This window comes from Epinephelus fuscoguttatus, linkage group LG17 (genome assembly GCF_011397635.1).
Source record: "Epinephelus fuscoguttatus linkage group LG17, E.fuscoguttatus.final_Chr_v1".
NCBI classification, from domain to species: domain Eukaryota; kingdom Metazoa; phylum Chordata; class Actinopteri; order Perciformes; family Serranidae; genus Epinephelus; species Epinephelus fuscoguttatus.
In genome coordinates, this window is record NC_064768.1 from 26,423,982 (window position 1) to 26,449,739 (window position 25,758).

The window sequence follows — 25,758 nt, forward strand, 5'->3', positions numbered from 1 at the left end:
ATAAATGAGCCTTAAGGCCATTAATTACGGAGCCTCCGCCATCACAGTCAATGTAATGTCTGTGAAGTTCTGTCAAAGCTTTGACTGTGTTGACCGTTAAACATCTTTAATTAAGGCTCTTCCTTTTGGTAATTAGCGTAATTGTTAGGAACAAACAGAGATGCATCATGCCCTGATCACATCCGCCTGCGTCCTTCAGACCCCCCCCCCCCACGCACATTTGAACCACTTTCAACTGTATACACAACAGCAGATTACTGTACAATTCTGTGTGTGTGTTTTGTCAGCATAACTTAGGCTTAGTCTGGATTTAAAGGGCAGTCATGTGTGTTCATAATAAGTCTTGTCAGTGCTCAGACACCTACCTGGTCTATCTCCATGAGCTTGGGGAAGGCCCCCGGCCACTCAATGGCCACCTTGACGATGTCTGCCGGTGGCGGCATGGCTGACGGGGATTTGGTGGTGTGGGTCTCGCTGCCTCACACCTCTACTACTACTACTGGAGGTAGCTCATCCAAACCTGCAGGAGAGGAGTGAAGGAGAGGAGTGAAGGAGAGATGAAAGAAAACAGAAGTGGATGGGAATAAGAAGAGAGGAAAATGGGGCACATTAGTCAAGAACTAGGTCATTATTAGAGTTGTTTGCTTACATTAGCATCCTCTAAACTCAAAGAATTTTATATATGATTGTGGAGAAAGGGCAACAAGAGCGATGCTGAAAAATACATGTGAAATGTGCACGGTGCAGCGCTCGGGAGACTGCTCATCAGCAACTTACAAATTCACATTGGCAGCAGGAGCTACTGAACAGCTCAAACCAACAGTTCACTTTCATGCAACATTTAAGGCGGAAACATGGTGCGTTCCATTTGCACTAGAAAGTCGAAATTAACAAGTTCCCACTCAGAAGTTTCACCTGGGAGCCCCCTGAAGTCAGATTTAAAAACAGTGAACTACACCGACCCTGACCTCAAAATCGAAGATGGCTGCTGTGTGCATCAACAGCAATGAAGCCATAGTAATATACTGTTTATTAGCACGTCTGTCTTATTTGTTTCTCATTTAAACAGACGTGCAGATAGTCCTGTCCAACTTCTATCGACGGACATGTTGCTACAGTGTTTGTATGTGCAAAATATGGCGTAATGCATTATCTTGTGGTATCGCTAACAATGGCTAACCTAGCTTGAACTGGTGTTGCGAACAATATCTTGGTTTTCCAACTTGTTGAACTGGAACGTGATTACTCAGTTGTGATATCATTCCTAGGTCTGGCAACTGACCTCAGAGACAAATGGGACGCGGCAACAGACAACTTCTCAACCCCCCACCCCGAGCCTAGCGTTTCCAAGTGATTGGCGCCACTGTTGCAAAGACATCCGGATCGCTTTCTGTTTTCGTCGGAGCTTAGCAACTACCAACAACACAGGACACACTGCATTTTGTTCTCCACAGTTGCTTTAGTTGTTCCACTGTTGGTAACTGCAAAGAACATACATTGATTCTCTTTGGTAAATGGGGATTGCTACCGAAATTAAAGTGCTATCCTCTTCCTGTTTTGGTTTCACAGTGGTTGACATACTTCCTTTGTGCCGGAAATCAAGCCTTCACTTTCCCAGGAGGTTGTACCCCATAGCAGACAGAATTGCATAGTGATAGCAAGGCTTATAGGAAGCCAATCTGAAGACAGATGATGCCATTATTTATAGCCATTCCATTGAGCAATCAACATTGACTTTATAATGATAAGTTAGAGCAAAGGCACATGTCTATTTCCACATTAAATGTTTAGAGGAAATAAATCAATTGACCTACTTACTCCAGTTCACGGTTATTTGAGCAGACACACACAAAGTATGCACACTGGCCTCTTATATTATCATTACCATCTGAGGTCAGGTCTTCCAGCCGCAATGCATAAGGGTTTATCATTAGTGCTAGTATAGAAACCACACATGCATTACCTGCCATCTCTAGCCATTAGCCCACATTTAAAACACGCTCCTCTGTCTGTTTTACGGTTAACCTTAGAAACCAAGCACTTCATGCAAAGTTCTGCAAATACCAGTGCTTGAAATAGTATTCAAACACAAAGTTCAACTTCTCACACTCACGTACACAAACTAAAGCAGACAAACAGATTTTTTATTTGTCCTCTGAGATGACTTTTTTTTTTCCAGCGGTAGTCTAATTTAATTTGCAGTTGTTGACACATAGAACATTAGTACATGCCGGTGGGGCGGATTCACTCACGAGCTTAATTCAAATCAAAGTTTAACTGCTAATGAGGTCACAGCAGGTGAGTGAATTGAAAACTTACAACATTTTAAAAGATGTACGCCGTTTCACTGGGACGCAGCCTCAGCTCAGTCATTTAAACACAGCAGAAAGACACAAACCGTTCCGGCAGCATCTTGGTGCGACTTTCAGAGTGAAATATGTGATTCCTTTTAGACGTTGTCACAGTAATAACAGCACAAGAGTGCCTGCAGTTTGTGAGATAAAGCAGCTCCATCTCTCTTTCACAAAAGTGATGTAGCAGCACTTTAGCCACAATAGCCACTTTAGCCAGTAAGCATGCAGGACAGCAGCAGCTTAAGCAGGTTAGTAATACAGAGCTTCTTCTTCTTCTGGCATATTCCACTAACTTAAAGGGGTATTTCTTCAATTTTACACATAAAGGTCACTTTACTCATCATGGGGAGCACAAAACAGCCTTTAAGAACATTTGAGCAAATGTCCTCTGCGGGTCTGGATGACAAATCTGAGTAAATTACTCAACTGACATCACCCAGATGTCTCAGCTGGGGTCTGAAGTAAAACATAACTGATAAAGCAGCTGGACTGATACATCTGCAGACATTAGCATGTCGCAGCTATATCATATGTGCCAGGTGATATGCAACAAGAACTTGCGATAAAATAAATGCCAAATACATTTTAAGTAATTTAGAGACAGTGCCTCCATTGCATAGTTTGTCCACCAGAGAGCACCGACAAGTTTATTTTGCAACTTCACAATGAAATTTTCTTAAAAATACACAATGAAGGGTTTTCCTCAAACAAACAAAAAAATGTATACTCATTGAGAAGTAATCCCTTTCAATCACCACTTATGACCCACTAGAAGTGTGTGGCAGTGTATTTGCCTGCAGATACTCTGTCCTCCGCCTGTATTTTCATATTTTCTTATTTTCTGTGATTGGGAAGTTTATGGATGTGTTCCCCCGCCTGGTGTGGTCGGGACGTAAAACCTTTGAAATCTGAGCAAATGTGGTTTCATTTCTTTTGAAAAAATTGGAAAAGAGGTGACCTTAAAATTAGTTCATAAAAAGAGAGAGAGTAAATTATTAGATTTTTTTTTTTTAATTTTCTGATAACTTTTTGCATTTTTTGTGCAAAATTTCTGGTAACTGTCTTGTTTATTTTTTTTTTTTTTTTTACCTTTTTTCTAATTTTCGGGTAATTTTCTGGTAACATTTTACATTATTTTGCTAATTTTCAAATATTTTTCGTGGGGTTTTTTTTGGCTAATTTTCAGGCAATTTCCTTGTTTATTTTTGTTTTTTTTTTACTTTTCTTTCTTTCTTGTGCTCATTTTAATTTAATTTTCTAGTAACTTTTTTCAAATTTCTTGCTGATTTTTGGGGTAATTTCTTGTTACGTTGCTCACTGCCTTCTTACCATGTTTTTGAAAGCTATGAAACCAGTTCGTTCAAGTTTCAAAGGGTTAAAAAAGGTAACTTACAGGTAGGCAGGCCAGCAGGCATTCAAGAGACACAGTGCCAAAAAAACGCAATGAGGCGAAATGCCAAACAAGAGTAAATCTGGGGTTAGCTGTTACCCTCACTTTTATTGGTGAGCATCTTTACAAACAGTAACCAACAATCCCACATAGCATACCTGTGAGTTTTCAAATATCAAAATTGGTATCAGCCTCAAGAGTCCAGTATCGGTCAGGCTGTAATTGGAAGACTACACCGTTTTATCAGAAACCCACTTTACAAACTGGAGTGTGAAGTTTGAAAGGTGTGGATGTCTTCAATTATTATTTTTTTTTTCTTTCAAGTTGCCAAACTTTATAGTTTCATACCGAAACAGGGGGCAAAAGCAATAGGCAGAGAGAAGACAGAGTGAAAAGTGATGTAAGAGCATTTTTTTGACATCCATTTTCTGGTGAGTCACGTAAGTGAGGAACTCAGAGACACCAAACACCATGTTTATTTTTCAGTTGTAAAATGCCTCACTCAGAGGTCTTTAATTTAAGCAATACTGTATGACCAATTAATATTAGCAGATTTATTGCAATCAGATTTTCTTATGTTTGCAAATATCAGCCTTAAGAATCCAGTATCAGCCAGGCTTTTGTTTGGAGACTACAACTTTTTAACACAAAACCTACCTTACAAACTGGAGTGTGAAGTTTTAAAGGTGTGGGCGTTTCTAATTAATTATTTTTTCTGTCTTTCTTTTTTTCAAGTCCCCCAACTTTATGGTGCAATACCAAAACAGGAGGCGAAGGCAATGGGCAGAGAAAGGACAAGGACAGAGTGAAGAGCAATAGAGGAGCTTTTATTAAATCTTTTTTTTTTTTTTTTTTTTTTTTTTACTTTTATTTTCCAGTGAGTCACATAAAAGATACTAGAAAAAAGGCCATCATATCTTTCAATGGCCAAAACACAACTCAAAAACACAAGCAGATACTGAATCTGAACAACCCTGGTCGCCCTGATTTGAACTTGAAGTTGAGCAATGTATTAACTCTTTACAGTTTAAAGTACTCTTAAATATATAAATATGAATAAATAGAAAACACTATTGGGGGGAGGGCCTAAACATTTGCCTGGTTTGCCTCTCCTGACGATGCACCCCTGGGTTCACAAGCATAGCAACAAGCAGACCAATACTCTTCTCTTTCACACCAACACACACGCTCAACCACTGGTCCTGCAGCCCCTCCCTGGCTTCTGTCCCTCTACAGAGGAGATATCTGACAGAGGAACAGGCAGCCGACTTGACCCGAAGCCCTGTGGCTTTCTAAAATAAGCCAGTTAGAAGTCCCATGGTGGAAAAATAGCCAAATCACGGCTCCTCTGAGCCACACAGGGGGAGCTGGGTAAAGCCACTTCTGCATGCTTGCGGGGGGGTCTAATGAAACCCACCACTGCACAGTTGTCAAGTGGAAAATGCACCACAGATATCCCCAAAACCCACTGAGGAAGGCATCAATAATTTACCTCCCTAGCCTGTCTAGAAAGCTTGGATCATCCCAGTTCCTGGTTTAGAAGCCTGTTTACATATTTAATCTCAATCCATAATGCATTCAGACTGGCTCGGAGTAATTCCTGGGAGAAAACTATTGAGCTGAGTAGTGTGTGTGTTGATATATACAGCATGTGTGCATGAACACAGGCAGAATGATGAAATGTGTGCGCGCACAAACACTGACCAGAATGTTTTTTGTGTGCATGTCTGGAGTCTGTGTGCTGCTGTACAGTGTAAACAGCAATGTTTGAGTATTTATATGTATGTGTGCGTTTAACGAGCAGGTATTAATTTAAAGATAGTTTACGTAATGAGACTGGCCTGGCGTTGTGTGTGAGTCACCCCATAATGATCCACATAGCCTTTATTCAAGGGCCCGTTGCCATGGCAGCCACTGCATCAATAGCTCGAGATGTGGATGCATCTTTCTTTCCAAAGCGCGTGTCATACTCAAGTCACGTTTGTCACAACTCCCCAAAAATGACTCACTCCACCCCTCTGCTTTGAATTTCAACCCTTGAAATATGACCAAGTGTGTTTACTGAAGATTAGAGTAGTTTCATAACGTATGTTAAATACTTTGCGAGGCGCTTTGCCTTCAGTGACATTCAGCATATGCAGCTGTGTATCTCTCCGTTTCCCTCTCCCCTGCAACCTTATGCAGAGAAAATATCGCTTCTGGTCACCATTCTTGGAACAGCAAGGTGGCGAATAAGATGTGGGGAGAGGAAAATGGAAAGAAAACACTGAGACAGATATAAACATCTGGCACAATCCTGCACACATTACACTTCATGGACTATTTGCTGAAACAAACATATAGTTTGAAGAATACAAGCAGCACCATCCTGTTTAGAATAAAAAATGTGTCTCACAAGCCTTACTTTACATACGCACAGAATGTGTGAATGAGTGATTCATTCAGTCATATTCTATAGATAACAGCATGTTAGTCATCGATGCCCAGATTATCATCCCTCTCAATACTGATTGAAGACATGGTGAGGCAGTCAGCGAGAGCTATAAAACTGCCACTCTTGAGACAGGCTGTCAAGATTTTTAACCATGCTGGAGCTGCGTGGCTGTACAGGGATTTCAGTGTCGCTCTGTTGCTTATTCTGAAATATCACGACAACTATTTGATGGATTGCTATGAAATTTTGTACAGATGTTCACGTTAACCTCAGAATGAATCCTAATAACGTTAGTGATCATCTGACCTTTCAACCAGTGCCATCATGAGGTTCACATGGGGTTTGAGTGAAATGTTTCAACAGCTGTCAGAGTGTTAGCATGTTCAGCACAGCAGTCCTTTAGGGGTGGGCGATATAACAACAGACTGGGTATCGTCTTAGATTTTGAATATTATAATACTGTGTTGCCTTATCCTCATTTTGAAGAGTGCATTATTTAATTTTCTGAACTTACCAGACTCTTATAGCTGTGGGTGCGCAGTCATTTGTCTTTACTCACTTTATCATTATATCAACATTATTTGTGATTATTTATCAAAATTCTCATTGTCTAAAAATTTTGTGAAATCACCAGTCGTCAAATCTACAAAATCATTGCATTACTGGTATTGAGGTATTTGGTAAGAAAAAAAAAAAAAAAGTGACATTAGATTTTCTCAATATCACCCAGCCCTTGGCGAAATGCTAAAGTATAGCTACCGCTTCATAGACCCGGTAGTATTGTTGTAGAGCCTGTATCTTGTCTCAACTGCAAAAGAGAGCCAACCTAAAGGATCATTTCAGTTTATGTTAACTTTTGTCTTGTTTTCGCAGTCTACTAAAACCGTCACCAAATAACTTGGTGTCACCGTCACCAAGTTAAATGCTGAGGCCTAGGAATTCGGCGCCAAAAGTACAACTTGACAATGAACATGAGCAGAGAGATTTTAAACAAACACTCGGATAAGCCAAACTGATTTCGAAAAAAGAACAAAGGTAAACAATAAAATTAATACCCAAACTGTCAGCTGTAAACAAAAGCAGTTCAATAAATTGGCTGGAATTATCTATCGGTCGATAGTAGTTTCATCGCAGATTAAGCAAAATCTGGGTACGTTGTTGGACGAGTTATGTGAAACTGCAGTGAAGAAATGATATATTTGAAAAACAGTGACATGCATCAGCATCTGACCTGGTGGACTGAAATCACTCAGATTGGTGGTTCAGCTCAGTGCCCAAGAAGGGAAACAAAAGTGAGGAAAGTAAACAAATAGTTGAATTCATGAGGGTGTGAGATCAAAACAAACTTGTTTTTATAAAGGTGAGATTATTTCTTTAGCCGTTGAGTTCATGATCAGAAAAGGTTTGTAAATGTTTGTGTCATTGTTCGCTAGTGCAAAGTAAATATCCTTTGTTCTTTTAACATCAGGTTGTGTTAGTAATGTGCTAACTGGTTAACTAGCGTCTTGAATCCTTCCTGTCGGTCTTCTGCTTTCCCTTTTTGAATGACAATTACAGACTAATGCCACCTGCTGGCATGGAGAGTTATTTCCTCTCACACAGGCACAGAACGTACGCCCTAGTTTGGTCATCGGCTGTAGTCTTTATGGTGTGTTCGGGTGCAACCTATTTGCTGAGACACATGGAAAGTGAGGCAACCCAACAGTCAGCCTTTAACACAGCTCATTCTTTGATGTCTGTTTGGTGTGTCTGGGCCTTTAAATATCAGTATTGCCTTCTTGATTGAGCAATACTGTAAACATCTATTAAAATTTAGAGTCTAACTTCAGACTGGTTCAACTCTGACCTCCATACTTACTGCATTTGTGAAGGCATGCAATCTGTCTTTGCAAAGAGTGACTAGTTTAGATAAGCTGGATAACCTGACCTATGTTTATGTCTTGTCTGACTGCCTAACTGGTCATTTTCCTTGCCCAGTCAGACTTTGTTGTAGCACAAGTTCCAAAAATAAGTCCCTAGATGCAATAAAATAGAAAGTGGAGGGTTTGTCTGTGTGAAGTCAAAATATAAGGCTATCCTCCTGACTGAGGTTTTGCTTTGGTTTTCCAGTAAAGACAGCGAGTGTGTGTGTGTGCCATTGTGTCTGTATGTGTGTATTCCGAGTACCTTGTCATCATCTTCCGAGAACTAGATGACTGAGATGGACGGCCTTGAGGCTTATTGATTGGAGACACACACACACACACACACACACACACACACACCAATCTCATTGCTGACAGCCACGGTAAATCCCTTGAAAATGGGCTCATATGTAATTGAGAGGCACAGCGGTTCAACACACCAGCACACCATGACCGGAGCTACAAATGGTCCAGCACTCATTTGATCAACATGTTTTTCCTGCGATGGACACACACACACTGCTCCAGGGAACGACTTCAGAGCAACAAGGTTTAACACTAAGATTCCTCTCAGGTGTGTGTGTGTGCTTGGCTCCATTTATTCTCTACATGTCATCATGTGTGTTTACTATAGCCTGGGGGGGGGGGGGGGCTGTGTATCAATTCCCAATCTGTCGCTCTGGCATCTCATCACAACTTCTTTACAGTGTAAATGGAACCTTGTTATCGAGCTAGCTGCTGTCAGAGCTCATCATGTCAGAGCAGGTGATTTGCAGCAACCTGGTTCAGTTGAGTGTGAGCGAGCATGTGTTTATTTTTCACTCCGCCAGAGGGTTAAACAGACTAACGGGACACAGAGCTCACTCCATCTTTTATATTTGGAGGCGAACATTTTCAGGATCTGACCTTTCCTTCCTCTTTTCCACCGTTCATTCATTTTGTCTACCACATCTGAGGTTTCCCTGTCTCTTGCCAAGTCTCCTTCTCCTCAGAACATATCATTTTGCAAAAAATGACCACAGAGAACATAAATCAGGCGATGAAAAACATTCAACAGACTCTACAATCTCTTTTTTCCGTTCATTTGACACACATTCATAATCCTTCCATTGTTTTAATTGCACTAATGTACTGTACGCAATAACATGCTGCCAAAACCATAACACTACTAGTCCAACTGGGCTCCAGTCCAGCAAGGTATTGTAATCTGTGAATGTGTGCACAAGTTAATCTGCATTCAAGCACTCGCCCACCTGGCGCAACCTGAGAGGCATGTGCCGCCGGGTTACAGCGGCCATAATTCCTCAGGATTTGCTCCAAAAGAGTGGGGAAAAAACTAAATCTCATGTTACCCTGTGATCTGATCTGATGCCAGAGGTCAAAATTAGGGAGCAAACCATCACTAAAGAGGGGAGAGAGGGTAAGAGGAGAGGAACCAGAGAAAAAGAGGAGGCCTGTGATTTGTTGGGCAGCAGACGAGTGCTGGGTTTCACCTCAATAATTCATGATATGTAATGTGAGGGTCACATCGTCTCCAGAGGGAGGAGGGAGGGAAAGAGAAAGCCAGGAGATGGAGCGATGAAGGTGAGAACTGCAAGTAATGCCTGGTTCGCACTACATGATGTTGTTGTCTGTTCTGTGGATTCAGAAAATCGTGCTGTGACTTGGCCGACAGACATGACAGATTACACAATGGTCCACACCATCCATACCCAGTCATTGGGTGACTCTATTTTTATTATTACTATTGCTATTACTTCAGTCACTGTGTCTGTTCATGTGCCAGCTGAAATGTTATTGTAGTAATGTAATAAGCGTCACCAGATGGCAGGAGCTACATTTGAAGTACCGTACGCAAACATACAAGTCACTGAATCCTCGACAACAAGTTCCTGCAAATGTTTCACAATAAAAGCCTGTTTAGAAAATGAAGTGATTCTCTCAACTGAAGTTATAAGGGGCTTTTAATTTTATACAGATACAGGAAGTGTTGAGTTTGAAATGATGGCGTGATGCATTAACTTTATCAAGGCAAACGGGAGCGGATAAAAAGTAAAAATATAAAAATACAGAGGGAATAATAAATAACGGCCCGTTGAGTAAAAGCCACTATTTTTTAAATTTTCTTACTTTATGTCCGTCTCCATTATGAAGAAATAACATTGTTTGCTAGCTTGATGCTAATGACAGTAACGTTAACTCAGCGGGTTGCTAAAGTGCCTCTGCTGTTTCACACCATCACTTTTCCTTTTTTACTCTGTTATGGTAACGTCCCTAGAGGAAATATCATAAAGTCAAACATGCTAGACTCTCTGTTGGAACATCGTGAGGCGACCCAGATGTGGCATTGGTTGTCGTCTACAATGACACACTACACCAGATGAAACGACGGATTATAGCGTACGACATTCATTGTCGTTCACGATCCAAGCCAACACCGTACAACGCTGCATCAGGCTATAATTGGGCTGTTATCGTGTAGTGTGTACCCAGCATAAACATGAGCAGGCATAGAGAGGAAGGAAGGGAGTGAAAAGTGATAGAAATTAAAGGATGGCAGAGAAATACCGTGATTTAATTACATACAATGTAGATTAAGGTCAATAGAATTAATACAACAGAGGATAAAAAAGCAAGGCAGGTAGCGAGAGGAGGAAAAAAGCACAACAGAGCAAGTGAAGAAAAACATTGATAAAAGAACAAAAGATAAAGATGAGAGGACAGAATATGGGGAAAGAGAGAAAAAAGCAGCAAAAGTTAGAAAGCCAAACTCCCTAAACTTTAAATGGAAGAGAAATTAAAAACAACTTAAGCAAGATAGAGAAACAAAAAGCTGGATGTACAAATAATCTGCACAATAAATCAATACATCGGGGTGTCGGTGGCTTGGTGGTAGAGCAGGCGCCCCATGTACAAGGCTGTTGCAGCAGCGGCCCAGGTTCGAATCCACCCTGTGGCCCTTTGCTGCATGTCACTCCCTCTCTCTCTCTCCCTCTTTCACACTTGTCTGTCCTATTGATTTAAGGCTTAAAAATGCCCAAAAGATAAATGAAAAAAAAAAAAAAACAATAAATCAATATATCTCTGGAGGGGTCACTCACATATGGCATTTGTCTAAATATGTTTCCAGCTTTGCTAAAGACTCCATCAATGCTACTCTCTAATAGCAAGCAATGGCTTTCAAAGAATTTTAATTAAAGCATCCCCGCATAACATGGAAAAAAATGAATATGCTCATTTGCTCTATTTGAGGGATTTTAACACTTTGAAGTCTAATTAAAACTTTTAAGGGCTCGCTGATGGAGAGAGAGAGAGGAGACAAATAGTGGGACTGAAGGCATGAATATCAAGAGGAACACGATCTCAGCAATGCACATCCTTTCCTGCCAGTGCCTCCTGGGACCTTTTACTATGAACCCTAATGGTGTGAGAGAACATGAGGCAGCAGTTTTTACAGACAATGTCAGTGTGACCAAAGAAAAAGCCTCGGTTAACACATTCACTTAAGTGTTACCCTTCGGGGGGTTTTTTTTTTTTTCAAACTATGTCAACATTTAAATTGTAGATGATTTTATGATGACCTCAGGCTTCTTTTGCATTTAACTGGCACTTAATTTGAAGCACTCTGAGCAGCCTGATGCATGCTAAACACCATATTTCAGACCTTGTGATCCCCTATGGGCTCTCGCTGAGTAATTTTGACACGATACACATGTCAGACCACAAATATATTGTATTGATGCATCTCTCCCGACTTTCTCCTGTCATATCAACTTCACTGCAACCAGTCTGTCAGGCTTTCGACTCTGATCCTGATCAGAATCCTCTAATATTGGGTATCTCTGATACAGAGTCTGATCGGACACTTACATACATATCTAATATGAACATTTAGGTAAATATGATACATTGACATAATTGTTGCAGCTACTAAATCTGGCACCTCATTTTAGACAAGCGACTTGATCCAAATCCCGCCACCCCTGACAGAAACTCTAAAGCTGAGAAGCTGAAATTACTGATATGAATGAAAGTTTAACGGAAGTCTTCCTTATAAGAGTCACCGATGCAAGGTCAAACGTCTCCCTCGCAGATTCTAGCTTTTGACTCATCTCGCTTCTACAGTTTGAAAAAAACAACAATAAATTCAATGCAACCTCAACTTCCTACAGAGGACCACGTGGCAGCTGCCCAAGGCTCAGAACTTTTTCAACCTATCTATAGTCGTGCCACTTCTGGTGAAACCCTGACTGACCCTGACTATTTGAAATCATTTTATACCCAGTTTCACGGTGTAATTATAATGTGTTTCAGAACATTTTCATCTATTATTGTCATAAACAGCAACATCATGTAATCTCATGCGGGGAACCAAACATGCAAGCAATAAAAAGTCCTTTTAAGCCCCTTTTACCCACTCATACCACAAAACAAGCAACAAAATGAGGCCACCCTATCGATCAAAATCTTTTCTCTCAGACTTTCATGTGCTTTAAGTGTTTCAGCGAAATCAAGTTTTACAATATCATGCACATTTTGGGTGCATGTACTCATGTTTTATCATATGCAGACATCTGTGTCTGTGCCTGTGTGTGGATTTGTCAGTATTAACCTATGTGCTAGGGTGGATTTCAAAAGAACCCTTTCTAGCTCTTCATCTGATGCCTCTACAAAGGGCCCGCCTCGCCGCAGGGGCCTATGGGTGTGTGTGTGTGTGTGTGTGTGTGTGTGTGAGTGTGTGTGTGTGACAGCCTGCAAAAAGAGCACCATCCTTTATCTGAGAGCTGATACAAAAGGCCACCGACATGGTGCTGAAGACTGAGTTATTGTTGCTCCGAGCACGACGCCTTCACACGCCTACGTGCACGCTAGCTGCAGGATGGTCATGTTACACCCTTGGGGAGAGGTGTGTGCCTGAGAGGTGTGCATCTCTCAGGCACACACACACACACACACACACACACACACACACACACACACACATACTTAAAGAGTAACTTAACACCAATCTGAAAGGCAGTGTTTTACTGCCCTCTGTGAAAGTTTAGAACTTATCTAATGTACCCGCACAGCCCTGTCAGATAAACTCAAGGAAGGCCACATCAACACCACCCAGCATCAGAGATGGGACCAAGTCATTGGTTTGCAAGTCACAAGTGTGTCTCAAGTTTCTGCACTGAAATCACAAGTCAAGTCCGATGTAAAGACTGACAAGTAACAAGTTAAATCCTAAACAAGTCACAATGCGCTTTTGAACCAATGTAATGCCATTTGAACAACAATGTTATAATTTATTAAGTTTACAAAAATCCTGAATGCTTTTGAAAGTTTGCACTTATTTGTTAAAACAAGTTTGCTGGAAGTTGTTGCATCTGTCTGGAATTTTCAACCTGCATGTTTTGCATACTGCAATCAGTTTTTTGTTGACCACCGCCCAGTTTCTGTATGCAAACGAAATTATCTTTGGAATTTTTTCCAACTCACCTTACGCTCAGTAACATAATATCAGCTCTTCACGGTTCTCCCTTGCAACTTGATTGAATGTCGTCACACTGGATATGGGGAATTTAGTGACAGCTTGCTGGGGAAAGGTATTAAGTATTTCCAAGCCAGAAGGCTTAAGTTCAAGTGAAGTCACGAGTCATTGTTGTTTAGGTCCAAGCCAAGTTGTGTCTTTTTTAATTTTTTCAAGTCTAAAGTCATCAAATTTGTGACTCCAGTGTGACTCGAGTCCAAGTCATGTAACTTGAATTCACATGTTCCAAATGTGTGGATTCTAACACTAATTACTTTTCACTACTTCACCCATGTATCATTTACTTTTAACTATCCATTTCATCCATGACTTCAACTGTTCAACTGTTTTCTATCTTACAGACTCTTCATAGCAACATTGCTCAGGTGTAAAAGTTGACTCAGCAAATCCATATTTTCTTCATCAAATTCTGTTTCAACAAATTAGCTGAGCTGATCCACAAACTTTACACTCACCACCTGGCAGCTGCAGAAGCACCCCCTGGAGTACATGCACCCCTGGTTGGGAATGGAATCGCTGATGTAGAGTATTAGAACAAAAGCACACTATGGTCCCGATAGTAAAAAATAACAAAAAGAATACACTGAAACTAAGAATCTTAAAAATGCTATTGTGTTGTGCCCAATCCCTCCCAAATAGACACACACATACCCAACACCCAGCCCACAGGAAAGCTGCTGGCTGTAAGACAAAGGGCTGGCAAAACAGCTACAAATAAAGGAAGAAGACAAAAGGAAAAGGGGGAAGGCTGAGGTCAGGGTTTAGAAATATGACTTCTAGATTTAACTAAAGGAGGAACTGCCAAACTCTAACAGACTTAACATGCATGTGTATACAAATAATATGCCAAGAAAACAGTGACAATGTTCCTTAAACAACAAGGCATCTAAAAAGGGCATGGTTGTTTTAATCTTAGTTATGGCATGCTCTAAAGTTTGGAGTTTGGACTGACAAGCATCACAGCAGCCTGGTGACTTCTCTCTGTGTGCCTCTTAGCAGGCCTCTTTTTTGTGTCAAAAACCCGCCCTGGTTCTCACTAAAATGCTGCAACCAGGATATCCTGTCAAATGTCGGTACCAGCAGCTCGTAACAACTCTCCTCAGCAGCCAACCAATCTCCCGCGGAGGCGCGAGCCAGCTAAGAGGACCCAGAGCGACTCTTGTGCACATACTGTATGAATCTACTGCATGTGTGTCTAGATACATAAATATGCACACACACAGGAGAATGAGTGAAGCATGGAGCTACAGGACTGCTGAACAAGGTACAAGCGTACCCTAAATAGTGTGTTGTGAGCGGAGCAAGCCAGCAATTTGAGGTAAACAAGTGAGTCAGAAACAATTAGAGGTACTTGGATGGCATTCTGCAAACCCAGATAATCAAAACACTGGAACATTTAGAGACAAGGAGACAAAAAAAAGACGACACTTGCCAGGGGAAAAGAAAATACAAGGCAAAATTAGGCCCGCAGGCGCACAACTAATCCATACTGTATATTGTGAAGGAATCTATATATTGCCAAGTAATTACTTTCCAACTCAGCAGAATTATCAGCAGTGTAAGTATGCTCTTGCTTTATCCTTTCCAAAATCATAACACCACATTTCCATCCCCCCAAAAACCATGAGGCCACAATGCTCGCTGTCTTAAAACACATCCGTTCTTTGACATTTCCATTCTTCTTTGGTTACATGTGGAAAACCCACATATAGTCCCGTCTTGGATCAGCCAACAAGCATGTACAGTGCGTACCAAGACATTTACTACTCCATCTAACCACAATGCTCATGCCCACTGGTGACACATTGGAGAGGAAAGGAGGCAGGAGAGTGCACAGAGCCGCACCCAGAGGCCTACTGCATCCTGTGTAGCGTAAAGGAAGAGTTAAAAACACCACGAAGACGTGAGGACTCACCCGGAAAACTTGACAACCAACAGGCTTGTTAGTTCTTCCCCCAATCAAGCTGCTTCTTGTGCAAACAACTACTTCAAGGGAAGTGAGGAGGCAGCTCTTTTCTAAGCAACTTCAGTCTCAGTATCTGCCTGCAAGTGAAGCGCCTCCAGCATCATAAGCCATAGACAAAGACTTCACAACGGTTTGTGCAGTGCTTCGCCTCAGGCTACACAGAGTGCTGAGAGAGACAGACAGAAGGAGGAAGTAGGCGTTTGTCGAGAAAAGAGGAAACAGGTCTGCAGCCGAAAAAGCGGCAAAATTCAAAGATAAGAAGACGGCGAGACAGAAGAGACTCCGGAGTTCAGATTCACAAACGAAACCACGCTTCCATCCCTAGAAATTTAAAACACACTTAATTGAGCTCAATGGATTAATTAAGGGTAATCATATCTCATAAATATCTCATTAGTGTTCCCCTCATCCAGTGCATTGCTGTGAGATAAACTACTGGAGCTTTAATCGCAGGTTATCTTAGCACTGGAAACAGTGGGAAACAGCTTGCCTGGCTCTAAACAAAGGTAACTAAATCTCACTAATCATTTTTTAATCTTGGTCGTTTCGTGCCTGACTATTCTCTGGCTGGGCGGAGTAACTTTCTGGAGCAACATTTGTACACTAAGGTGTTAATTAGTGAGCTTTAGAGGTGCTGGTGGGGTTTGTACAGAACAAAGTTTGTCGTTCCCCATCTTTCAAGTCTTTACACTAAACTAAACTAACCGGCTGCTGGCTGTAGCCTTAAATTTGCTGGACAGACATGAGGGTAAATAAGTGTATTTCCCAAAATGTTGAACTTTTGCTTCCACCGGTCTTCCTCACAGCATCTGTCAAAATAATTGCAATATGACTGTTTTTGCATATCGTGCACTTACGGCAACAATCAACACTGATAAATAGCATTACAGATACAAGGGAGAATATGTATTTTTGATTTTGGGGTGAAATGTCCCTTTAATGATTTACCCTGAAAACAAATTCCACCCAAGTCTTATTCACAGCAGACACCTAACATCCGAGAGACATGACGCACACCACAGGGGAAAGAGTCAAGGGGGAGAGTCTCAAAAATTCCTCCAAAATCTACGCTTCAAACTTAGAATTTGTGTTACTGCTTTTACAGCCAAGTTAGATTCAATGATGCATTTAATACTGCTGCTGAAAGACTGCCAGAGAGCAGGTGATTACCACAAACAGCACATGCTTTCACTTCTCCCCAAATCACCGCTGTTGCAACAGAGTCAGAGCAGTCTACATCGAGCGCCAACAGAGTGAGTCAGACAGCTTACACACTGTCACAAATGACCAGCGATTGTGAGCTAAGAGGCTAAATGCCCAAAAGAAACATTTACTTTTTTTAACAGGGTGATGACATCTTCATTTCAAACTGAGAGCTCAACAGGCCATCTGTGCAAGTGTCACACAAAAACAGATGTTTACTCCACCCATGCTGAGGTCAACTTTGGTCCGTATGAGCCTCGTAAATGCATGCATCCAGGACTTTCAGTTCTGACTCAAACTCCCTTAGAGCCTCAGGAAGACAAGTATCCAAGTAGGAAATAATTTCAACGCTATTGAAAAAACAACAAGCTAATAGAAACATATCATTTCCTTTTTGAGTTTTTCTCTTGTGTGAAAGAAGACAAGGCGGAGCGTGACAAGAGCTGTCACGTGTTGAGGTTTGGCCTCAACAAAATGATCGAGACCTGAGGAAGTGAAAAAGTTTGCAGGACCTTTGTCACCAATGAATCCTTGTGAAACCGCTACATTTTTTGTGTGTGATCCAAACACAACTTTCTGTCAAGGAAGCTTAAAGTCTGCTGAGTCAGAGAGCTCACTGGGGACTCTGCTCAACTCCATGTCAAGGCTTTAATAATCTATCCAAACTATCTCAGCTCCCTTGTGATTAACCCTGCGTCTGTGCTCTCTGTCAGCCCCACTGACCCATCCAGGATGCTACACTCTGTTTCAGTCGACAACCTTTCAAAATCCCCCTCGTCACTCTCTTTAACTCTCCTGCTACGACTGCTGCCCTTGTCAAAATTCACATCCTGCTGAGCATCCCCTCACTTTATCAAAGCCATCAGCTACCCCTCCATGTGATATATAATGAAAAAGGTGTAACGTGAAATTGTATTGACAAACCCACTGACCCTTGATCACACAGATATACCCAGAGAAATGAATTATAGTATGTTGTACTAGTAACAATTCAACAATTCAAGCTGATTGCAGTTGCTATTCTCCATAAACAAGGATCAAACTACCAACTGTTGGCTAGCTTTAAAGCCTGGAAGTGCTAGAACTCCTTAGAAGTGATCTGTCATCATGACTTGCTTGTGTGTGTGTTTACGTGTACGTAATTTGTTCTTGTTCTATAGACTCCATCAGCAGATCTACATGTTTATTTATTTATTTTTGACTTGCTCCAAAAGCAGCAGATTGCAGTTTGGTCAGTGCTTTGACCTGACTGTTTAGGCTGTTTGTTGTTTCAATTAGGAACTATTCGTTATGCAAGGCAGGTTGTGTTGAAAGTGTGTTTGAAAGAAGTGTTAGACACAATTACTACTAGCAAACACAAAGGCTTTAGATTTTGAAAAATCAGATAATATTTTATGGCAAAACAGGAAGTCTTGCATGCTGGTGCAGCAGTGATATGAAGGCAACTGTTTTATTAACAATGCAAGAGAAAATAAAATTTGCAATAAACCACATTGTACAAGTGTATACTGTATATAATGTGGTGGAGTGTGGTATACTGTAAACACACTCTATCGGTCTTGTCTAAACCTGAAAAATTGCATCTTTGTTGACACTTTCTTGAATGACTGAGTGTCAAAGGAATCGACATTTGGGAGAATAAAACATTCATAGAGAGTTAGATGAGAAGATGGATACAAATCTCATGTCAGTCACACATGAAGCTACAGCCAAAAGAGCTCAGCACAAAGACAGGAAGCTGGAGAAACAGCTAGTCATGGCTCTTGACCTGTTGCTTAAAAGTTCAAATTAGGGATGTCAGTTTCAGTTCAGTTTGTTTTTGACAGCCTGGCACCCATTTAGTAGAGACCAACCAGTTAATTTTTAAGAAAAACTCCATTGCACTCCATTGACACAGTGAGCTTCAGTGGCATTTCAAAGTGCTATCCATTTAGAGGTGTTGAAGTTTTAATGTCTTGCCTTTTATTTTATTTTCTGTTGGCTTTGCTGACAGACAGTCGGCTGGACGCATTAACATGAGGAAACATAGTGCCCACTGCCCACCCTTCTGGGTGGGTAGTGGGCACTAAGTGGGCACTGGTTAGCTACCATTAGCCTTGGCCACTCTGCACTGCGCACCACCCATGGATGTATGAAGAGACCTGGATACAGCGTTGGAGGCAGGGCCCTGTTCATTCTTATTAAAGTTCTCAGTGGCTAATGAAGCCAAAAAAGCTTTATTTCCATGATTTGAAATTACACGGATCTTCTGTGCTGTGGGGCCCATAGAGCAAGCACACTAAAAACTAAGCTAAGCATAGCCAAGCTCGGGCAAGTGGCTAACTTCCACTGGCCAAGTGGGTGACTTCCAGTTAAGCGCCCCACCAACCTGACCGGTAATACAATGATTCAATTGTTTAATTGTGTGGCTCTTCTAGATTTTAAAAATGTTATTGGAGAATGGATTATATGCTGATAGTGAAATAAGTCATTTCATTGGGGTTGTGTCACTCAAAAGATGTTACCACCGTCTCTTTCCTACTGTAAGTCTATGGGGAAAAGTCTTTTTTGAGTCCACATATTTCATGTGATGTTCCTGGCTGTTAATGCCCCTTTCGGCCACTATGTAAAATTGACTTCAAAGCCTGACGCTCTTCCTGGGGGCTTGGCACCACCTGGGTCGGATGGGAACTAGCTAGCCTTGCTGCTCATTCAACTTTTACTGCTGGTAACCACTGCGGAAAAATAAGCCCCTTTTACATTGCCTCTTAAAGGTGGGAATTTCACGCTGTTGCGTGGTCTCACTATTCTGTTTAAAAAGGTACAATCGCGTAATGGAGGCACAGAGTTGTCTTGCCTATGAGGCAGCATCAGAGGTAGTAACAGTGCAGCAACAATATCTGTAGACAGCCGGCAGGATGGGATCATGGGCTGCATGGGTTTCATGTTGTGACGACATGTTATGCGTGCAATGCACTACAGAAGATTTAAAAAGTGGCTAGTAGCAGTTAGCAGCTTAAAAAATGTCCACAAAAACAATGAGAACAATGACGGAAAAACGATAAGATTTGGGAGCTCCTTACCCTCAGAGCAGATTGTTGATTGTTATTGCCACGTTAATGCCCTTGTTGTTGTATAGAAAGTGCTGCTAATGCGTATGTTACATGTCACACTAGAGGCCGACGCTGTTGGGTTACATGTCACGCCCGTCATACCTCTTTATCCTCCTGTGATAATGTCTAAAATCACACACTAGCGGCCCTATAGCGCAATCTCTGTGTAAAAAGGGCTATGGTGGCCACCCTATGGCCTACCCTCAGGTAGCCCACTTAAGTAAGAAGCTTCCTTTAAACCGCAACACCACTTGAGCATTGTTAGCACCACAAGCCATGCTGACACTGCTAATGACCCTAACAGACCACCATTAGCAGAGCAGAGCAGGCATTACTTGGCAGTTACTGGCAACTAGCTCGTATTACACCCAACTGATAGGCAGTGCAGTAAACTGAAGAGTAGCAAACTATTGTCAGACAGCAGTCACAGTTCACATCCCTCGTTCAAATAAAAAGAACAGATAAATTATTGATCATTGTAACAACAGACAAAACAATGGTGATTTTTTTTTTTGTGCACTTCAAGAGACACTACTATCAGTCAGCTGTGACTCTAAACTTGGTCCACACTATGACAAGACGCTAGAAACTTTGGTGATTCAGAAATTTGAGCTTACGGTTCCACTCAGCTCTCAGTGGCTCTAGATGAGAGTGTCAGCTGAAAAACCCAAAATGTAAAAAAATGTAAATGCAGATGTTGAATAATAATATCACACAGGTGTTGACGTCATACACTCTATTAGTGTTTTATAACCTTTATTCTATTATTCAAATTTTCTTTCCCCATTTTTAAAATATGAATTGAATCTGCACATTCCCTCAGTCTGCCTGCAGAGGAGGTTGTCAGGCAAAGATAATTCCACAACACCTCAGGGGATCATCTATTATTCAAAACCACATCCAAATGTATTCCACTTGAAGAGGAGTAACATGCTTTACTTGTAATCATCAAACTCCAGTAGTTATGATCCATGCATTTCAATTTAGGTGGTCTGTGTTACATATGGTTACCTAGACAGAAATGGGCCATGTCTTAGTTTCCAAACAACTGCACATCATCTTGCAAAACAACACCTCTGAAGTAGGTGTATGATCACACAATATTCTGCTTCCTAAAACAACACAAGCTCTCATAACAGAAAAGTAACCATCTCCTTTCGCCTTATTCAAGAAAACAACTGCCTCTAGCTGACTGCTCAGTTAAAATATGCCAGATGTCTTCATACAAATGAATAAACACACAGTATTGGTCTGTAGAAATGCAGAGTCCCAGTATATTCACAAAGAAGAGGATACTCAAGAAAGCCAGACTTCCTGCTTGGTAGAGTCTGAGGAAGATTAGTCTTACTGAGGGACTACATGTAATGCAATTATAATGGGCCATATGTAATAACAGCAGCAGATTCTTCCATTAAATTGCAGTTTGGAGTCTAGATCATCATCATCATCATCATCATCATCATCATCATCAATGCACACACTTGTGCACTGGTCAGACAGTCTGCAAACCATCAACACATACAGTAACGCATGATTGGATTACAGATATGTCAATTTAAAACACTGTAATGAGAACAATAGAGATTTCCAGAGATGGTGCATGCATGAGGCATAATTTACCTCCTGTATTTTTTGGACGAAAAATTGGACAAACAGAGAAGTTGAGACCAGACCTCCCCCAGTAAAATATGGTCCAAATTGTACCTTTCATACAGAGTAAATAACAGCCACAGCCTGCAGTGAAGACCACAGAGGCAGAGTTAATAGGTACACAACCTGCTAGCTACAGCAGCTACTTAATTGGACCAAACACTCCTGGGACCATCTTACTGCATGAAATGTCAAGTAGAGTTACACTGTTAGTTGGGTCTTACTGCCCACGGGTTGTGCAAGTAGCTATCCTCTCATTATCCTCTGTGATACTTTATAATAGCAATAATTGGAACATGGTCATACAGGCTAATGTGCTGCTGCTTGTCTCACAATAGTTTTTACACCATATTGGTTAAGTGAATGAACTTTGAGGAGATATGTAAACCTGCATGGAGGCAACAAAGCCTAAAACAGCAAGCTTATACTGACCGTGCTGTGAATATTATGCTTGGGTAATAAGCTGCCAACATGCTTATGAACAAGGGCAATTTTTCACATGTATTACTTCAATAGAGCAGGGCAGAAATGAGGCCTCAAACCAGGAAATGAGTTCCTATTTTTGCACTTTTAGCTCCCTTGTGTTGAGGTCAGTGGGTTTTTTACAAGGTCTGTGGCTCACACAAGATTATCAGATTGTCAGGTTTTGCTCTATGACATAAAATACTTAAGTAAGTAACCCATTTGTGAATTTTAAAACTTTTACGTGCTTTACAAATGTTGGTAGCTAACAAGTGGCTAAATGAAGGTGATGGTGGTGATAATGAAGTCACACGACTGTAGTGTAGTTCGTTTGTAAGCTGATAGCATGTATGCTTCAAAAATCCTAAAAATGGGGTTCATTTGCGAGGATTATTTTGCTTATCAAAATGCAACAGTGTCATAAATTTTTGTTTGCCACACTGCTTATTTTCTGCAATAATCAAAAACCCAACGGAAAAATCCTTGTAGCTTTTTGTCGAGGGAAACACAGGGTAATGCCAACTTCCAGAGACATCCAAAAAAATGTCCCTGCAGCATTCTATTCAGGGGTTAAAATAAAACCATTTCGGGGACACTTACTTGCTCTCTTGCTGAGAGTTATACTGTATGAAAAGACTGATTTTTTTATGGTAAAATCATGGATGTATAAAGAGAACTGGAACGTAGGACCCCATTCATTCCTATGGGGGTCGCTAGTGTGCGCATGAAGCCAAAATGTTTTAACTGCCTGAGAGTAGGTGTTTCTGTGATTATCTGGACAATGCAAGGATGAGGCCAATCATGGAGTTCTTTCTTAATGCACGTTTATTACGAGCTCAGATCAACATTGGCTACATGCAGAAGCTATGTGTGATACATGAACAGAGAGACACAGCTCATATACTAGGATGGTAGCACGTGTGCTTGTAGCTGTCCTGGTGGAACATGATCCTCAGGGGTTGTTTGACCTAGTATCCATTGGTAAGTGAAAATGTAAAATTACATACTAACACTACCGCATATAAAATTACCGGCAATGATCAGTTTGGTGCTCCGCTCACTTGAATACATATAAAATAATTTAATTGTGCAACTGTGCCAGACTTTAAAAATGTTGTTGGACTGAATGGATGAAATCCTGATTGTGAAAGTAATCATTTTGCGGGTTTGTGAGGCTAAAAAAATGTATCCACTAATCTACAGATATTTATTTGCCATGTAAGTCCATGGGAAAAAAGTCTTTTGGGGCCGCAGGGCATCACATGACCATTACAGCATAGTACTGCAATATTTTGTGCGGCAACATCGTATCATCACAGGGTGCCAAGAATACACTTTTTAATCATATAAATTATTAATATGACAAACAGACTAGAATAACTAGAATATTATAATCAATTGCTTTTTCTGTCCACTAGATAGATTTTGCTGCTTCAAAAAATGGCTGAAGTGAGATGAACAGACTGAAAACTTATCTTATCAAATAAAAAAGGCAATACACTGCAATATAATCTCAAAACTCAGCACTGGATAGCAGTAATATTGTATCATACCTTCAGTATTGTGATAATATTGTATCATGGATCCTCTGGTGATTCCACCCCTAGTAGCCATTTTTCTGCCATGGTTCACATCCTGTAGGCAATATTTTTGTGGGTGTGTTACACCAAAACCTGTTTCCCCCCGGCAATATTTTTGCAAGCGCACTGTTGCTGTGGCACCGCCCAGAACGACTGTGATTGGTTGAAAGAAATATAAGCAGCCGGGGCGTTTTTTTCTCCAATCTTAAAGTGAGAGTGGGCCCAGCCAGACCTTTCTTTTCTTGAGAAAGGTCTGGTGAGTGAGACTACCTTTGAACTGAGCCAGGCTAGCCCATTCCCCTTTTTCTAGTTATTGTGCTATGCTAAGCTAAAATAATTAACTGGCTGCTGGCACAAGCTTTATATTTACTGCACAGATGTGAAAGTGGCATTGAGCCTCTCAACTATTCCTGTAAGTAATATAGGATGATAATAATAATACAAAAATGTACACATAAACAAATGGGCCTAGTGTTAAAAACAGAACATCACGACAAAGTGGTCAATGCTGATCACTGATAAAGATGTTTGGTGTTTGACAGCCATGTGCCATTATCTCATTATCAACATCATGACAGATGACTGAATTCATTTGGATATTTATTCTAATTGACTTGGTGTTTACAGCATCAAACATCTGAGTAACAAAATGTCGAGAAGTGAGCAGACAAACATGGTGACACATTGCTCACAAATGAGGTTCATCGCTGCTCCCTGATCAATCAACTCGTGATATTTTAGGAAATGTAAGTGCTTACGAAACATTACCTGTACCATTAAAATACCCCAGTGTGTGTATTTTCATCCACTGCACTCACAGCTTGTGTATTCAAGAGTCTTATGTAAGGTGACTATTACACATGTTGTTTTTTCCTCCATCGCCTGGCTAACTGAAACACAATAGGCTATGTGCTCTGTTCAAACACAATCTCCTTTCTCTTTAGATTTAAAAATAACATGCCATCCTCCCCCATTACATAACTCAATATCAGTCAGCATCAAGGTCGGCAGTGAGAGCTTAAAAACAGAAAACAGGAGCACAATTAGGTGTTTACCCTGGAAGCCTTTTCACTGCCAGTTAGGAAAAGAGTGTGCGTTCGTGTGTATGTGTGATTGTGAGCGAGCCCACAGGCTGAGTGAGTCACTGACAGTGTGACCTTCTGCTCCCAGGCTCCTCAGCCCTGTTAGAAGCAGCCTATCCAGGTCAAACACTCACTCTCCGCAGTGTTATTTCTTCCAAACTGACAGATATGGTAAGATTGAGTTATGGAAACACTGCCTGATTCAATGATGTCTTCAAAAGTCAACAGCAACTTGGAAAGATTTCCGCAGCAGCAGGAAACATTGCATGGGATTGTGGGATTCTAGCTGTGCTGACAGCAACCAATGTACCATATTGTGCATACATGCTGACTTGTGCAATCAGCAAGTAGACATTAGTATCTATTTTAGTTGTGAGCAGGCTGAGATTCTTAGGAAGAAGGATTTGCTGCATCACAAACACGGCTAGAGTTACCATGAAAGACACAGCACCATTACAGTTTCCTCCCAAAAACTTCAGCGCAGTCGACCACTAGTCCATTCTGATCTTCACCAGAAGGCTTTTATGGACCTCAGATTAAATTCTGAGGCTGATAACAGCGGTTTCTAAACCTTAAATTACCTCAGCTAGAGATGTGGGTTAGGGAGATAAAAATGTTTGCTATGCTATGTGCGTCCCCAGACGACTCCACAGTGGCTGGTCTGGCTGCAGGGTCTTTGGTGTAATCAACTTAGCTACATAGCTGGACCATTAGAACGAAGCTGGAGAGAAAAGCCTGAATGCTTAAAGGAACAGACTGGACTCTTTAATGTGACTGTCGCAATACTCAAGACAGCAGCAATGTATGGATCTAATCATCATGCAGACTATGAAGGGCAGTCAACCAAATGTTTATTGTGGTTTAGGACTGAGGCCTTGTTTACACATAGACGGGCAGCTTTATCTATGCGTTTTGTCCTTTTGTCCACACGTCACTAAAAACTGACATTTGTAAAACTCTGTCCAAGGTGAAGATTTTCATAAACAACACTGACAGAGTTTTTAGCTTGTGACATTAGTGTGCGCTGTTATCTTCTTTGTGATGCGTCACAAAAGAGGTGACATTTCGTGCAATGGCGGACGTGACCAAACAGCGCTGGTTCTAA

The 25,758-nt window shown here is 41.1% G+C and overlaps 1 protein-coding gene across 3 annotated transcripts in view; it reads right to left on the reverse strand.

Annotated features, from left to right (window-relative positions):
- Positions 1–25,758, reverse strand: part of elmo1 (engulfment and cell motility 1 (ced-12 homolog, C. elegans)) — a 145,969-nt gene that overhangs the window by 100,045 nt on the left and 20,166 nt on the right. For 2 of the 3 annotated variants that reach the window (XM_049601788.1, XM_049601786.1), the window contains exons 1-2: positions 15,534–15,745; positions 366–520 (exon numbers count right to left, since the gene is read on the reverse strand). In XM_049601788.1, coding sequence (XP_049457745.1) covers positions 366–443 — 78 coding nt within the window. In that variant the 5' untranslated portion in view covers positions 444–520; positions 15,534–15,745. Of the gene's footprint in view, positions 1–365; positions 521–15,533; positions 15,746–25,758 lie in introns of those variants that run through there. The other variant, XM_049601787.1, reaches the window with a different exon arrangement.